The following is a 17,553-nucleotide window of genomic DNA, read 5'->3' on the forward strand; positions in this document are numbered from 1 at the left end:
AAAAAAAAAAAAAAAAAAAAAAAAAAAAAAAAAGATTCAAGCATAAGTGCTAGATAGGTAGAAAGGAGGATGTTGGAAGCTGAGGGACTCTGTCAACACAAGAACACAGTTTTCAAAGAGAGTAATTTGTTTTTTAACCAGAGCGAGTGCCATGAGCCAGGAACACGAGTGCCAGCCTCCACTGTGTACGTAGGTAGATACATGAGGTGTGTGGTTTTACTTTTGTTTTTGTTTTGTAACAGCCCTGGCTATCCTAGAACTTGTTGTATAGACCAGACTGGCCTCGAACTCACAGAGATCCATCCATCTGCCTCTTCTTCCAAAGTGCTGGGATTAAAGGTGTGTGCCACCACTGGCTGGCTTCAATGATGTTCTTAGCATTTGAACTGATGAAAACTTCTGGTCTGCTAAGAATACACTGTATGGTTTTGGGAGCCACAAGGATATTAGATCAGACAGTCCCATAGGTGTGGGCTCTAGTTGACTTTCAAAAGGAATAAAACTAGCTCACAATGGTAGAGTTCTGATCTTAATGTTTTAACTCTGTGATCTTGACGTTCAGTCATGTGATCTTATAAAGTCTTTAACACAGGTATAGCTTATCTATCTACCTCTCCCCTACTCCCCACCCTCCCACCCTTTTAAGGGAACTTCAGATCACACTCTTTCCATTTTGTACTCTGTAGGTTATTGAAGAGAGAGAAAAACTGAAAACTGAACAGGAAGCCCGGCAAAAGAAAATGTTTTATCTCACGACTGAGTTGGAGCGGCTCCATAAACAGCAAGGTATCAGACAACTCCTTTGTATGGCTGCTTTGTTGAGCAGTAGATTCAAATGGAAAGGTATTAGAAGTTAGAATCAGTGAAAACATTTTGGCATAAACCTAGAGAAAAGTTGTAATAATCATGCAAAGAATCCTCAGGTAGTCGTCTCAAATTATTAAAGCTTTACCATATTTTCTGTTCTTATTATCTCTCTCTCTTCCCCTCTCTTCCTCTCTTTGTATTAGAGTATGTAATACGTTGTTGTTGCTTTTGTTTATTGAGACAGGGTTTCCCTGTGTAACCCTGGCTGTCCTGGAACTCACTTTGTAGACCAGGCTGTTTTTGAACTTAAGAGAGTCTCCTGCTTCTGCCTCCCAAGTGCTGGGGTTAAAAGTGTGTGCCACCACGCCCGGCACTGGTGTGTAATTTTCCCTCAGTTCTTTTAGAATAAGTTGTAGATGTGATACCTTTGATAACTTCAGTCTGTATTTCCAAATAAGAATTCAAGTATGCAATACACTAATCAAAGTAGAAACGAGGGAGGGGTAAAGCAAGTGGGAGGATCTGAGTTGAGGTTCTCAGAGCCCACAGGAAGTTAGACACAGTAGCACACATCTGTAAGAGATGGGAGGCAGAAACGAGACTCCCCAGAAGCCTAGTGCAGGTAGCAGCAGATGAGGCCCTGTCTCAAGCAAAATGGAACATAAGGGCTAACACCAAAGGTTGCCCTTTGACCTCTACTCCAGTAAAATGTGTGTGCCTATACTCACACATGTGAACATATGCACACAAGCATACACACATGTAAAAAGTTTAGTGTTTTGTTTTGGTTTTTTGGGCTTTTTTTGTTTTTGTTTTTGATTTTTGGTTTATTGAGACAGGATTTCTTTGTGTAACAGCCCTGGCTGTCTTAGAACTCTCTTTGTAAAGCAGGCTGACCTCAAACTCACAGAGACTACCTGCTTCTGTGACTCAAATGCTGGGATTCAACGTGTGTGCTACGATACCCAGCTGCAAAAAAAGGTTTTTTTAAATTAGGAAATTAGGATGTGAAGGTGATCTGGCTGTGGCATTTGTCACCCCATTGATCGATCACCCCAAGGTTGATTGGCTGATCTGGCTGGCTAGGTGGGAGTCCCATTCCTCCCTCACCACTCCATGTGCATCCCTCCCAAAGCTGTGCGCTCTGTCAAAGAGGACTGCCTTCCCCGAAAGGACCAGTCTTCGGTCAAGGGTATACCAGTAGCTGTGCTCCCCTGCTATACCCTCCAACCGAGCTCTCAAGGTCCACTGTAGGAGGACGTAGGGTAGTCAAGCTTCCAGACTCCAGACACATCCACATGAGGCGCTGCATGTGGCAATCTGCCTTTCTTTAAAAAAAAAAAAAAAATTAGGAAATTAATTTTACTATTTAGTCTGCCAACCTTACTTATATTTTACTAATTGTTTTATAATTGTCTTTTATAGAAAAAGCAATTGAAAGGTTATTTATCACATTCAGTCATCAGCCTTTTAGTCTTTTACCTTTTGATAGTAATAGTTTCTGAGCTTTTCTAGTCATAATTTGATATTTTAGAAAAGGTCGTGCATTTTATAAAATATCTCTTCATTTTAGTTTATCTGATGTTTATGATTGACTTTAGCTTAGTCATTTTTGGTAAGACTATGACAAAAGGAATGCCAAGTTTATGACAGGAGTCTCTCAGGAAACCTGTGCGGCTGCGGTAAAGTCACTTGAGAGGCTTCTCCACCACTTTGATTACGGTTCTAGCCTGAGAAACTCGCTTCGATGGTTGTTGGGTGATTTCTTTTTTCCATTTTTGTTATTCCTTCTATGTAGTGGGGTTTCTGTTTCAATGAGGAGCTTCTAACTCCTGCCCTTGTTTAGTTATTTGTATGAGTGTGTATTCATTCAGTGATAGTAGGTTAGTATTTGTCATTGTCATTTCTTCTTTCCATGCTCCAGTTTTTTCAAATGGAGCTGGTGAGAGCCATGTTGAGTTGACTGTAGTGTCCCCGCTGTATCCCGCGTCACTTTTGAGAGTCTCCTCTTTAGCCCACCGCGTTCCGGGATTCCTTACTTTTTTATGCTGTTACCCTCTCCCCTCTCCTTTTATTTTTGTTTTCTGTTTGTTTGTTTGAGACAGGGTCTCTCTGTGTAACAGCCCTGGCTATCCTGGAACTCCATTTGTAGACCAGACTGGCATTGTTGTTTTTTATTTTTTTGTATTTGGAAACAAGGTCTCATATAACACATACTAGCCTCATATTCACTGGGTAGCTCGGGAGGACTTTGAAATCCTGACAGTCCTGTCTCCATCTTCAAAGTGATGGGATTCCAGATATGTACTGCTACTTCTTCTGTTTTTTCATCTGTGCTTTTAAGAATTCACATATGTAGTGAAATAAAAAAATAATGTAATGCTTCTAAATAGTGCGACTGGATAATAGTATGAAAGAGTAGAGAACAGAAAAAGATAATTATTTCTATCCGAATCTGTATTGCTTAAGATGAAAAGCTTACTTACTTTGCCCCATAAGGGCTAATCCACGAATCAATTTGAAAATAGGAAATAACATTAGGCATAAACTCATTGCAGAAACTGGTAAAATGTTCTTAACTTAGATAAAGTCAAATAATGTATTTAGGAGACACATACATACAAACCTGCCTATGTCACCTGGGAGAGTTCACACAGCAGCTGAGGTCCTACCCTGTAGAGCCCTACCTGATTATATTACACAAAAGAGAATGTGATCTCTAGCCTTACCGAAACTTCTCCCAAGCTAATAACCCCTTATGGAAAGAGACTGTTACTTGCTTTTACGTTTTTTGGTGGAAAATGATTTTGTAACCATACAGCTCTATAGATTGCTACTTATAAATATAAAAGAATGAATTCTCTTAGCCTGTCATTCCTTAGATTTCTTTTGGTAAACATTTGACCATTCAGGGGAGATGTTGCGTAAGAAGCGAAGGGAGAAGGATGGTCACAAAGATCCACTTCTGATGGAGGTGAGTCGACTTCAGGATAGTATTATGAAGGACATTGCCGAGCTACATAAAGAGACAGAAGAAGCAGAAAAGAAACAGTCTGAACTGGACAAAGTGGCTCAGATCTTGGGAATTGATATCTTTGATAAATGCCTGAAATCTTCAAATGACAGTAAAGAGTCTACAGAGAAGCCTGAAAAAGAAAAATCTAAGAGCCCAGAAAAAGAGTTGTTACCCTCAAACTCTTCCTCTAGCAACAAGGTAATGTCTAACTTTTTGGTTATTTTTCCCTCTATGGACTTCTGTAGGTGTTGTTGTTGTTGTTTTTGGTTTTTTGAGGTTTTCACTTAGGTGTTTGAACGAGGATCTCACTAACTAGCCCTGGCTGTCCTGGAACTCACTCTGTAGACCAGGCTAGCCCTGACCTCCCAGACATGCCCTTGGCTCTAGGGTGCTGGAATTAAAGCATGTACCACCACACTCATTGCTACAACATTCTCAGTCCTCTGTTCACACATAGCTAGGTACTGCGCTATATACACCCTTACCTAGGCCTTACTGCAGTCCTCTCTGCTCTCTTGTTAGCTATAACTCATCTAACCAAAATTCTCATTTCCTAAGTGCCCTTTCCCCAACCTAGGGACTAATTCACATAAATAGAAGCATTTATTTTTGATACCTTACTATTGGGGAGTTACATTTTAAAAGAGAATCCAGGCTGGTGAGATGGCTCAGGAGGTAGAAGAACTTTTAATAGAAGCTGGGTAACTAGCTCAATTCTCAGAGCCTGTAAAAAGTAGAATTCAGTGTCATGAGTCTATAAATCCAGCACTTCTAAGGTGAGATGGGCAAAAACAGAAGAATGAGCCAGAAGCTAGAGGGCCAGCCAGTCTGTATATGCATCCTAACAGCAGAAACAAAAGAGATCTCGCCTTAATCAAGTAGAAGGCAGGAACTGATTCCAAAAGTTTTCCTCTGATCTCCAAACACATGCCACGGCACACGTGAACCTGCATGCTCACACACACACTAAAAAAATAGAATTGTTAACTCAAAGGTGTTAACTTCTACTGGTGACTTTTAGGCAATTTAGGGATATTTGATCTTATTCCTTTCTGCCACTCCCTGGAAATTACTGTCTGCTTCATCCATGTGCAGCACTGGCTTTCCAGGACACATAAAAAAGTGATTTGATTTATTACTTATTTTCTTCATATTCTTAACTTAATGACTACCTTTTGTTTCTCTTTCTAGTCATCATTTGATTTTTAAATTTAACATATTTGTTTGCATGGGTAATATATTCAGCATCTACTAAAGGGTATAGTGAAATGGCTCCTCCCACGGTTGTTCTCCAGTTCCTTTCCACAGTGCTCTCCAGCTGCTTTTCTCCAAGGCAGTCAGATCTGTCCACAATCTTGAATATTCTCTTTAAAAGCATTATATATATGTTGGGTGTTGTATGATATATATAATGTATATGTATGTACATATATAATTACATTAATTTCATTATGTATATAATATATGTATGTATATGTGTATGTATGTATATACACATATAATTATATTTAGGTATGTATATAATGTATGTATATGTAGTATATATACATACATAGTTACATTGATTTATGTATGTATGTATGTATGTATGTGACAGCACATTTGAGGTGGTAAGAGGACAACTTTTAGGGGAGTCCCTTCTCTCCTTCCACTTTGTTTTTGAGGTGGGTTCTCTCTTGATGTTTTTGCTGTGCTTTGACTTACAGGCTACCTGGTGCCCATGAGTGTAGCATGTCTCCTCTCTCTACCTCCCATCTCACCTTATGAGGGCTGGGATTACATATGTATGACACCAAACCTCGTTACATGATTCTGGAAATCAAACTCAGATCATCAGCTTAAACTTAATCAGATCATCTCACTGACCTCATATGATCTTGATATTCTTTTAGAGAAATTTTTCTAAAATATCTCTAAAATTCTCTAAAATATATATCTAAAGGATATATAAGTAGCTATATATTATATCTAAAGGATATATAAGTCGCTATATATTTATTTTTATTTAAAGATTTTTTTTCTTTTTCTTTTGGTTTTTCGAGACAGGGTTTCTCTGTATAGCCTTGGCTGTCCTGGAACTCACTTTGTAGACCAAGCTGGCCTCGAACTCAGAAATCCACCTGCCTCTGCCTCCTGAGTGCTGGGAGTGCGCCACCACGCCCGGCTAAAGTTTTTTTTTTAATGTGTATGGATATTTTTACCTGCTGTATATCTGTGTACACATGTATACGGTGTCCCCAGAGGCCAGAAGAGGAGTTACAAGCAGTTGTGAGCCACCCTGTGGCTACTGGAATTGATCCCTGGTCCTCTATGAGAGCAGCCAGTGCTCTTAAAAGCCATCTCTCCAGCTCAGTCATTACATTCTTGATGTGAAAGAGCTATAGTGCCTAATTCATTTTCTTGCTCTTTGGATATAGATTCTATTAAGGTTCTCCCTATCTTATATAGCTTTTTATATTACACACTAGACATATGGTCATAATTCCTGTGGTTGAGATTCCTGTGGCCATGATTCCTATGGTTGTGTGACCACCTGCTTTTTTGTAAGTTGATAAATCTGGACTGCCTTGAATTTTTTCTAAGTGTAGTTTTTCTCTCTAGGAATCAAAAATGAATGAAAAGTCCTGTATTAAGAGCCCTAGTTCTACTGAAAGCCTCCAACCAACTGTTAAGCAGTCTGACCAGCCCGTTGCTGCTTATGAGTATTATGATGCTGGCAGTCACTGGTGCAAAGACTGCAATGCCACCTGTGGGACCATGTTTGACTTCTTCACCCATATGCACAATAAGAAGCACACACAGGTAGGTATCCTGGCCTCTGTTGTTTCTACTATCACCCTCATTCCCCTCCAACCTCTGTGCTCCCATCTGCATTACAAAGCTGGAAAATGAAACATTCTCAAAAGGGCAGGAGCCCATTCTGAAGAGCCAAGAGTTAACAACAAAGGAGATGCTATCCCCAGGGCTCAGTTCAGGGGACCTACTATAATTAAACGCCATCCGAGTGTAAGTGAGGCTTCTCTCTCTCTTGATTCCTTGAGTACCTGAATTTTTTTTTTATCCGTTTCTAGTACTTGAGCTAACTTGTTTTTACCTTTTCCACAGGTGATTCCATTTAAACAGTTGGCAGAGTTGGTGGGTGGGGGTGGGTAGCTAAGAACTGCTGGTTCCCTGGTCTGATATTTAGGGGAAGAAAAAGAGAGAAAAGTGGGTCATTGAGACTTTAGTGCTGTTGTGTGAGCGCCTCTGCCTCTTGCAAATAGACACTGGATCCCTACAACAGACCTTGGGCTTCAAAAACCCAGAGTGAGGCTAAGCAAGACACTGTAAAGCGAACTGACAAGATAACTGTTCCTGCAAAAGGTAGGTTTCTCCTCCCCGCTTTTTCAACTAAAATATATTTTTGAAGTGTTTTTATTAAGAAGTTGAGAAGTTGAATATCTTTAAAATGATGTTTATAAGTAGTCAGTGCTCCATGTAGAGATGATCCCCGAGTGCGTACTTAGTACCTACATGGGAGCTCTCTTCATGCAAATACGGGAATTTACTACTGAGGAGTGTGGTTTCTAAGTCTCTTCCAAGATGCTTGGTGCATGTTAGACCTTAAGGAGTGGATCTGGCATAGGGTGCTACTGGTTTAACCAGTGAAGCAGTGTTCCCAAGTGGTAAAAAGAATAGCTGCGTAGAGGTTAAAGCCTTAGGTTAGAAAGAGTATGTCCTTGGGATTCATCTAAATGCCACTTCTGACTCCAAAGTGGGTATGGTCGTCTTATTGCAAAAAAGTAATGGCATTTGCCTTTGGTTTCTGTCATCCTTGATGGAAAAGGCTCGCTTCCTCTTTTCTATTTCTTTTAGGCTCTGAGTTTCTGATTCCTATCACTGGGTTTTACTGCCAACTCTGTGAGGAATTTTTGGGGGATCCAATTTCTGGAGAGCAGCATGTCAAGGGTCACCAGCACAACGAAAACTACAAGGTTGGTCTGTGAAGTCCCTGGCGTGCCTCACTAGAGTTCCTGGACTAATTCCTTTGACCAGGTCAAATATCAGAGTTAGCACCAACATTTTCCACATTCCATCTAACACTAGGATTGTCTCAGCCCTAATTCTTGAAAAGATTGATTTATTCTTAAATGAGTTGTAGCTGTGGCAAGGGCCAAAATTTTCTCTTATATATCAATTTGACAACTTATTAAACCTTTATATTTTCTCTTTCCAGAAATATGTGGAAGAAAACCCATTGTATGAAGAACGAAGAAATCTGGACCGCCAAGCTGGCTTGGCTGTCGTTCTAGAGACAGAGCGGCGACGGCAAAATGAGCTAAAACGCAAACTTAATGAGAAACCAAAGGAGGAAAAGATAGAAAAAAAGGCAAGAATTGTGAGAGAAGTAAAGGAAGATGACAAAGCCCCTGGAGAACTAGAGGAGCAGCTCTCTGAGGATGGGAGTGCCCCTGAGAAAGGTGAGGTGAAGCGGAACGCTAGCCTCAGACCCCAGGTGAAAGAAGAGGTAAAGAAGGAGCCATCAGTAGTAGCATCAATAGCAGCTTCTTTTGGAAAGTTCAGTTGGAAGAAGCCAGAAAAAGAAGAAGAAAAAGGTTCAGTGGTGACCCCAGGTGCCCCTAAGGAAGACACGGTGGAAACCAGTAAGGACAGAGATGACAGCAAAGCTGAAGTTGGAAAGGCAAAGCCCATCAAAATCAAGCTTTCTGGAAAAACTGTCATTGCACACACCAGTCCCTGGACACCTGTCGTTACGACTTCAACACAGACTAAGATCCGACCCAACTTGCCTATCCCATCCACAGTACTCCGCAAGTCAGGTTCAGCCACAGTGAGCAAGCCTGCTCCTCTTAATACCTTTCTGTCTATCAAGTCCTCTGGAACCTCCACCAAGCCTCTGCCAGTGGTTAAAGAGTCTTCATCAGATCTTCTCTTGCCTCCAGATATCATCTCCAAAGCTTTTGGAGGAGAAGAGGTGGTTCTAAAAGGGTCTCCAGAGGAAAAAGTGGAACTGGCTGAAAAGAATGAGCCATCTCAAGTACCTGAGCAAATGCTGGCTCTACTTCCACCGCCACCACCTCCACCTCCACCCCCACCTCCACCTCCACCCCCTCCACCACCCCAGGCTGTACCTCAGCTATCTGCCCCATCCCCTGCTCAAACAAATGTTGTCTTAACTCCAGTTAAATCTAACTCAGTGGTATCTCAGACTTTCAGTCTTGGGTTCCAAGGTCCTAACATTTTGAACCCAGGGTTACCTGTGGCCTTCATGGCCTCAGAACAACCAACTGTAATTCCTTCTGATGAGACAGCTCCTGGAGTAAGTGAGAGTGACTGGGATCAGACCCTAATCTCTATGTTAGTACGGCCTCCACCACCCCTTTCCAGTGTATTCAGTGAACAGGCCAAAAAATTAGAAAAGCGAAATTCGTGCTTAGCCACAGCCAATGCTAAGGACCTGTATGATATATTCTACAGTAGTGGTGGAAAGGGGGCCCATGAGACTAAGCTGAGTAGTAGTCCATTAGCCAATGGGGAAAGCAATAGCCTTTCTAGAACAGAAAGTTCAGATCTCTCCTCCTCCACTTCTGCTGTGAACAGTAGTGCATCCTCAGAGGACCTGCCTCAATGTAGTGCTTTGGTCACTGCTACTGAAACCAGTAATCTTGAAAATCCTATTTCAAAAGGTATGGAGTCCACAGGGAAATGGTCTGTTGTAGATCAGATAGATCCCAAAAGCAGAGACAGCACCTATAGCTTCCTACAGCCTCTGACAAGATTATACCAAAATAAGCCTTATGAAATAGTTTCCCCAAAGACAGACACTTTGGTCATGTGGACTTCTGGTTCTTTCCAGAATGACACTGATAAAGATAGACCTCCAGAGGGGAAATTTGACTTGGGAGAGCCAGGGCCACCTGGTACAGATTCAGCTTTTCATCTATCAGATACAAACTGTCAAACCAATGGATCTCAGAAGATGATAGAAATTAACCTCATAGAAAACCAAAACAAGAACCAAGAGGTATACCAGTCAGAGGGTTGCAGAGAAAGTGAAATGAAGAGAAACACTGAACTAAAAGGAAAGATAGCAGCAGCAGCAGCAGCAGCAGCAGCAGCAGCAGCAGCAGCAGAAGAAGAAGAAGAAGAAGAAGAAGAAGAAGAAGAAGAAGAAGAAGGTGCCAACAGCATAGAAGATTCTAATTCAAACCATGGCAACAGAAATACATGGGAAGGAGAAAGAGGACATCCCAAGTTGTCAACAGTTGACAAAAAGGGAGAACAGTCTAGCAAATTGATGACTGGACATGAGAATACAAGTAAAGTAGTAATTGAATTGAGTCAGTCTCTCCCTTCCAAAAGGACAAAAATAGATTTATTTCCATCATTGCTCCAGAATCCAAAAAGCATGCCTGAACTACTTCTGCTGTCTCCAGCTGGATCAGGTATGTGTTTAAAGAGACAAGAGATTTGGGAGAGGCCAGAAAAACCAGGATTGGAAGATGTGGAGCTACAAAGTACCCGTCCAGAACTAACTGTGACAATAGAAAGCAAAGTTTTGGAAAACTTTGACACTACACACTTAGAGGTAGAGGGGTTTGCATCTCTGAGGAATCTGGGGGATATGCATGCCAATTTCCGCAATAGTCAGACAGAACAGACACGGAGATCACCAACTGCCCTGTCAGAGAAAATGTCTGAAGAAAATTCTGTGTCATCTGTCATGTATAATCCTTCCAGTTCCAGTGACATTGAACCAGTACCATCTTTTTCTGGATTTCCATTAGAATCTCCCAAAACTTTGGTGCTTAACTTTGAAACAGAGGGTGCACATAGTTCATCTAATTCCAGAAATGGGAGAATCACCTCTAACTCTTTGGAAACTGGACACCCTATGGAAAATGTTGACCACGATTTAGGAGGTGAGAGAACACACCAGGCCCTTGACCTCTTAGCTGGAGGAATGTTGTCTGAGGAAGTAAAAGAAACTTCACCACTACAGAAAGATTTACTCAGAATGGAATCCACCACAGTCAGTCCTTCAGGCCTTGGACCATCTCCTTGCCTTCCAGACCTTGTTGATTTTGTCACACGGACACCTGGAGTTCCAAAACAAAATCCATGTTCTCCACTTTCTGAGCCAGATGACTTTCTCAAGTGTAGTTCATTGGAGATGGGATCACCACCTCCAGAAATTCTGAATGTGTCTGTCTCAGAGGTAGCAGTTCCTCAAGTAAGTGAAGACAATGACAGTGCTTTGAATTTGGTAAAAACTCCACCCTCAGCCTCCCCCTCAAGGGATCAGGTAGTTGGAGGCAATGTGAGCCCAGTTCAGGAAATGCCTGAACAAGAAGCTGCAGTTGATGTCATCCCAGACCACACAAGGTCCAATGTTTATAACAGTCAGGACTACTTAAATGGATGAATCATTAGATTTTGGAAAATGGATCCCAAGACTAGTTGGCAATCTCACCTGGAACCGTCACAGTAAATGTTCTTTGGAGTTTTTTTTAAAAAAAGCCGCCTCTTCCCTCTTTCCCTTTAAGGTACTAGACAAAATAAGTTTTAACAACTTCTCTACATATCTGTAAAGAAAAGTATTTTTTGTTAATTTTTTAAATTTTTGGCCAAATTATTTTCTCTTTGTCATTAAAGTCAAATGTCTATCTGGCTCACCATAAAGTGTTCTTTGATTTTGGCTTTGAGGCTGCCATTTCTGGAATAAGGGGGGATGGGAAACAGCTGACATCAATTACCGTGTTGTATACCTATCTACTTTTCTGGGCAGCTGATGGAACTCTGGAAGAAACACCAAAGCCTGCTAGAAAGGAAAGCATTTGAAGAAAGAATTGTCCTCCTGTAGGTTCCATTTCTTCGGATGGGCCTGCCTTACCATTGTTAGGAAGGCAGCGTGAGTAGACCTGCTTGCTCTTCTCACTTTCCTCATTGGCTTATTAGCTCCTTACTTTGTTGCCTTTGCTTCAAATGGTTTGAGTCACCTACAGACTTGTTTGGGAGTGGCCTCAGTAAATGACAGAAAAACTGACAGGCTCAGTTTTGGAAGACAGCAAACTGGTAAGGTTCATTCCTGGCTCGGTGCCAGGAACATTTGTGTTTTGGAGCTCACTTTTAGTTTTGAAACGGCCTTTGCTTGTTATATTGTGGTCCAGTACATTATATGTTAAATTGTTTATCAGCCATTTCTGTTGTGAACTGTAGAAGATCTGAAATTGGGATTGGACTCACTCTCTGTTCCACAAACGTAGATGTAACCCTCTACCTCTCCTTACCCAACTTATTACCACCATAGTGTGATGTTTTGGGTTGTACATTTTGTTTAATAAAAGATTAAAGAATTTATAAAGTTGGCTTGGACAAGTTTAAATCCATTTTTAATGTGTTAAATTTTTTTGGAATAAATGTATTCATCTTCTACTTCTTCCTGTATTTTGTCTTGACACCACACAAATTGGAACTTCAAAAGAAACTAGAATAGTGAACGGCTGCCCTGTTGTCCACTGCAGTTTACAGCTGTTCTTCTCCAGAGCCACTTCCTTCTCATCAGGATCAGAGATTGTACAGTCTACCCTGTGCTGCCAGAGTGTAGAGGAAAGGTGGCTCCCCCAGGCACTTCTGGAAGTGGAGCTCTGAATGGACATTCAGGTGCTGGGTGGGGCGAGCTTGGGAGTCAGGGAGCCCCAGGCCTCGCGGTTCTAAACTGTTGCAGTTTCCTCATGCTGTTCCTTTGTCAGACTGTGTAACCTGCTTCAACAGAGACTTGAGCAGAGCCAGCCTCCACCTGCTCCTCAGCATTCCTTCAAGTCCTTTCTGCAGGGTTCCTGTCCCATTGCCTTATCTACAGAACCCCTAGTTTGAGTTTGGTGAGAATATTTCGTTTTTTAGACTCTTAATTCCAACTTACAAGTTCTGACCTCTGTTGCGAAAACGCATGGATGTGAGAGTCCTTGACTACGTCCCCGCCATTTGCTTTGCCTTGTTTTTGATGAGTTTCTTTACATCATTGTGTTCTAGTTGGCATGTTGTCTTTATTCCTTTAAAGGTGAGGGTTATTCATCTCAGAATCAAATATGTACCGAATCGTGAGTAACCTCGGTAGGAGTGGGAGAGAGTGTGAGAATGCATGCACATGGGTGTCAGAAGACAGCTTTGAGGAGTTGATGCTGGGGCCATCAGACTGAAGTGGAAGCCCGTCTACATACTGTTGTTCCTCGGGTCTTCTTAAGCTAAAGTTTGAGTTGAGTGTTCTCTTGGCCTGGAAACTATAGAGTGACTCAAAAAATTGCTCTTAGAAAAGCTTAAACTCAGTGGATTTTAAAAGATCACTTCTTCAGAAAACTGCTCCTTTCTTGTTATAGGAGGTTATCTATGGGAATTTAAGGAAAAATAAATTTAAATGCCAGTTTGTACTGACTTTCAGGCCTCAGTTCCACTTCTCTCTTGGGGAGAGGAAGCAATCATACCTAGATTTAACTTCACTCCCTAGTGAAGGGACAGAGCGATAAATACCTACCATAGGCAGCCAGAGCCCAAAACTCCACAGAGTACGGTGAGCCTTAACTTTCCCTTATAACTTCAGAATGGCTTCGGGGCTTATTGTAAAGATGTCTATAAATCTAGGATTTCCTCTGGAATAGTCCCTGGAAGGAATGGCATTCTTCAACTCTACCCTGAACCTGCAGAGGGAACAGATTTTAGGACACTAGTTTGCAGGAAGTGCTGCCATCGCCCTTTGATAAACTGTATCTAGCTTTGGAGCCTGTCCAGAGAAGCCATGTGAAAGTGCAGAACTCTAGTCCAGTAGCAGGTACTTAGACATTTTAAAGGTTTATCTTATGGAACTACAAGTTTGGTCATGGGGCTGGAGAGATGGCTCAGCAGTTAAGAGCACTGACTGCTTTTCCAGAGGTCTCAAGTTCAATACCCAATACCCACATGGTGACTCACAGCCATCTGCAGTGGGATCTGATGCCCTCTTCTGGTGTGTTTGTAGACCGCTGCAATGTACTCATATAAATAAAATAAATCTTTTAAAAAAGATTTTAAAACAGTTTGACCTTGGAGGTGAGGAATGGGCTCTGGCCTTTTACACCGGCTTTGTTGCAATAGCATTCATTATGTTTAAGTCCAAAACAATTTTTTTCTTAATTTATGTTCATTGGTGTTTTGCCTGCATGTATGTCTGTGTGACCGTGTCAGAAGCCCCAGACCTGGGATTACAGACAGGTATGAGCTGCCATGTGGGTGCTGGAGATTGAACCCAGATACTCTGGAATAGCAGCTAGTGTTCTTAACTTCTGAGCTATCTCTTTAGTTCCCCCCTTCCTTCTAAGCAATTTTTACTCGATGACTTCAGCAGTAAGAATTTAACAGTAGTGTTTAAATATGGACAAGTGCCTACTTTCACCCAGTTCCTTTCGATTATTCCCTGAAAGGCCCCTGTGCTTTGTGAATGCTTTTTTCCTGCTGTATATAGCATCTTTTCCCTATTTATAACTGGTCTCACAGAGCCTGTAATACTCTAGTGCTCTTTCTGCCAATACTACTGAGCAATACAGTAAAGTAGTCGTCATCTATTTCATCTCTCAAAACTGAGAAAGCAAAGAAAGGGTTTTGCATACAAAAATATGTCTTGTCCGATTGTCAGCTTCTGGGACTGAAGGAAATGGACATGCAAGATATAATTGCAGTTGGGGGAGGGTAAGTGGAAGGATGCTCAGGAGCGTATGAAGCTGTTAAGAGAGGGGTGGTTTCATTTTCACGGATTTCAAAGACCTGGATCTCCTCACTAAGGCGTATGTGCCAGATCCAGTGAGAATCCAAGTCCTCGCTTGCTGACAGTTTAGATGATAATGCATACATATAGAGTACATCTGACTTTTTTTAGAATTTGCATTTTTTATGCATTTGTATAATTAGTGACTGTTTAACTCACTGTAGCATGAATACCTAGGTGGTCCTTTTTCCCTTCCTTCCTTCCTTCCTTCCTTCCTTCCTTCCTTCCTTCCTTCCTTCCTCCCTTCCTTCCTTCCTTCCTTCTTTTCTTTCAAGATTATAGTTAAAACATTTCTCCCTTCCCTTTTCTCACTCCAACCCCTCCTATATATCCTTCCTTGCTCTGTTTCAAATTCAGGACCCACTTTTTCATTCATTGTTATTACATGCATATATATGTACATATGTATGTGTCTGACTATAAGCAGCCTATATAATGTCACTTGTATGTGTGTTTTCAAGGCTCTATTTCTTTTTTTTTTTAAAGATTTATTTATTTATTATTATATGTAAGTGCACTGTAGCTGTCTTCAGACACTCCAGAAGAGGGCGCCAGATCTCGTTGTGGATGGTTGTGAGCCACCATGTGGTTGCTGGGATTTGAACTCTGGACCTTCGGAAGAGCAGTCGGGTGCTCTTACCCACTGAGCCTTCTCACCAGCCCCTCAAGGCTCTATTTCTATTAGATAATCAGTTGATGTGCTCTTCTCTGGAGAAGCCTGTTTCTCAGCATGCTTTGGTTTCCTGTAGTTCCTTGTGTAGGTTGAAGCCTCATAGGTGTGTCTGTTGGTATCTTCCTTGCTCAGCTGATGTCTAGGCAGTCACGAGGATGAGACTTTATGGGTGTACCTCCTGGCATTACTAGGAGACACAATCTCACAGCAGACTCTCAGATCCTCTGGCTCTTTCTTACAATGCTTCCTGCTCCCTCTCCACGTGCTCCCTGAGCCTCAAGTGCAAGAGAATTTTGTATATGTATCCATTGATCCATTGGGCCTAGGTAGAGTTTGATTTTGCAATTATGTTTATTTCATTTCATTTTGGTCTTATGTGATGTGTCTTTTTTTTTTTTAAAGACAGCTTCTCACACTAGCCCAGGCTAGCCTAGAATTAACTGTGCAGAAAAGGCTAGACCTAAATTTGTAAACGTCTTCTTGCCTTTACCTCTCAAGGGCCAGAATTACAGGTATATGCCAACATATCTGGCTTGCTTGTATAATTTAATTCTGTATACAATAATAGTCTCATGGATAGTACAATTTTTAGAGTTTATAATTGTAAAAAAAAATAACCAGTATCCAGATACCCTGACCCATATACACTTGGAAGGAAATATCCATAAGTGTGTGTGCTTATGTAGAAGCCTTTAACATGGTTATAGTTTCATGTCTGTGCGTCTGTTGGCTAATCCATGTGCACTGACTGCACTATAAGAGAGATCACTCTTTGCTTACTGTGCTTTTCGCCCTTTGTATTCACAGTGCACAATTGTCCCCCCCCCAATAGAAAATCTCAATAAAAAGGTTGGAAAAATCACTATGGTAATAGCTATTTTCCTTAACTGACTGTCAATACTTAGCAGTTTGTATATGGATTAAAACTCAATTGCTGCCTGTGTCTGCTGGGCGCTTAGCATTCTAGAAGCCAACTGTCTTTTTGTCTTCCTATCCTGGTTCTTTGTGTACAAAGCTCTGTGGAAGTTAATGTGATCAAGTTCGCAGGCGGTCCTCTCCTCTCGTACAGTAACATTTTGGAGCGGTGGTACCAGGTGAGGTGGGGAACACTGCCCTTACACCTCCTAGAAAAGAAACTGAGATGTAAGGAGGTCACCTGACTAAGCTAAGCGCTGCTAAGAAAAGGCTGGAGGCATTTTGAGAACGCTGATTTTCACCTGGTCTGACTCTCAGGGCTGGTGCCAGCTGGTCAGACTCCAGACTTCCTGTGATCTAGCTGAAGGAGTTATTCAGTGTTTTACGTTCTAACATCTTCTTGACATTTCAGCAAAACTAAAACTAACTGTTTCATTCATGGGTAGAAACAAAAACATAAAAGATTATCTTTCAGGGGGAAAACTAATTTTATTTGTATTGTCTGCTCTGTTTCAACTTCTGACAATGAAAATGCATTTTATATAAAAATACTTTATACATGTAAAAAGTATAAATTCACACACAAGACAAGATTATGTTGGAGTTGTCTGGTGCTAAAAAAAATTATAGGTCTGGGTTTTGTTTTTTAATCCTTCTGTGTGCTAAAACCCATTTTTTTTCAAAGCTGTGTTTAACCTCTGTCATTTGTTTTCTTTCCATCAGTACCAATAGATCCTGGGTTTTTACCCCTCAAGACTTAATAAACTACTGCCACTGTTCTCAGGGCAATTCACCTTCTTTAAGAATCTCCAGCCATTTTTTTATTCTGCTTATGTACAAACACTTGGACATTAAATGTTATAAATCAAGACATTTGTCTTCACAAAGCTTACTTGACTGCAAGTCCACAACAGATCTCAAGGTTGTTTCTACAGACTATAGAATGGAAGATAATGCATATCTAGATGTAAGGACCTAAAGCTTTATGGGCTTTTGTTCCTTCCATTCATGAAGGAGCCAGGGCAATCAATAGAGAAAGGTTTGTAGTTGGTGAGATGGCTCAGCAGGTAAAGGAACTCGCTGCCAAGTCTGATGACCCGAGTTCAATCCTACCCATACGGTAGAAGAAAAGAACTGACTCCTATAAGTTGTCCTCTGATTTCCATGTGTTTGTACCTACATACATACCCACACACCCACCCACACCCACACACAAATGTAAGGAGTTTTGCAGAAAATAAGTATGTTTAAGGTAAGTGAATGAGTAGGAAGAAAATCGAAACAATTATATAATGAAAGAACAAAAGATAGTGCACTGAAGGAAGGGTTGGAGACAGTTGAGAAGAT

At 41.2% G+C, this 17,553-nt stretch overlaps 1 protein-coding gene across 3 annotated transcripts in view; it reads left to right on the forward strand.

Annotated features, from left to right (window-relative positions):
* The window catches only part of Znf318 (zinc finger protein 318), a 38,321-nt gene that overhangs the window by 18,532 nt on the left and 2,236 nt on the right, over positions 1-17,553 (forward strand). For 2 of the 3 annotated variants that reach the window (XR_002380063.2, XM_021186325.1), the window contains exons 5-7: positions 687-786; positions 3,720-4,021; positions 6,425-6,625. Coding sequence is in view for 2 of the 3 variants with exons in the window: in XM_021186325.1 (XP_021041984.1) it covers positions 687-786; positions 3,720-4,021; positions 6,425-6,625 (603 nt within the window). In the remaining variant the exon portion in view is untranslated. Of the gene's footprint in view, positions 1-686; positions 787-3,719; positions 4,022-6,424; positions 6,626-7,086; positions 7,187-7,678; positions 7,798-8,039; positions 12,260-17,553 lie in introns of those variants that run through there. The other variant, XM_021186324.2, reaches the window with a different exon arrangement.

Source organism: Mus caroli, chromosome 17, assembly GCF_900094665.2.
Source record: "Mus caroli chromosome 17, CAROLI_EIJ_v1.1, whole genome shotgun sequence".
Lineage (NCBI taxonomy): Eukaryota > Metazoa > Chordata > Mammalia > Rodentia > Muridae > Mus > Mus caroli.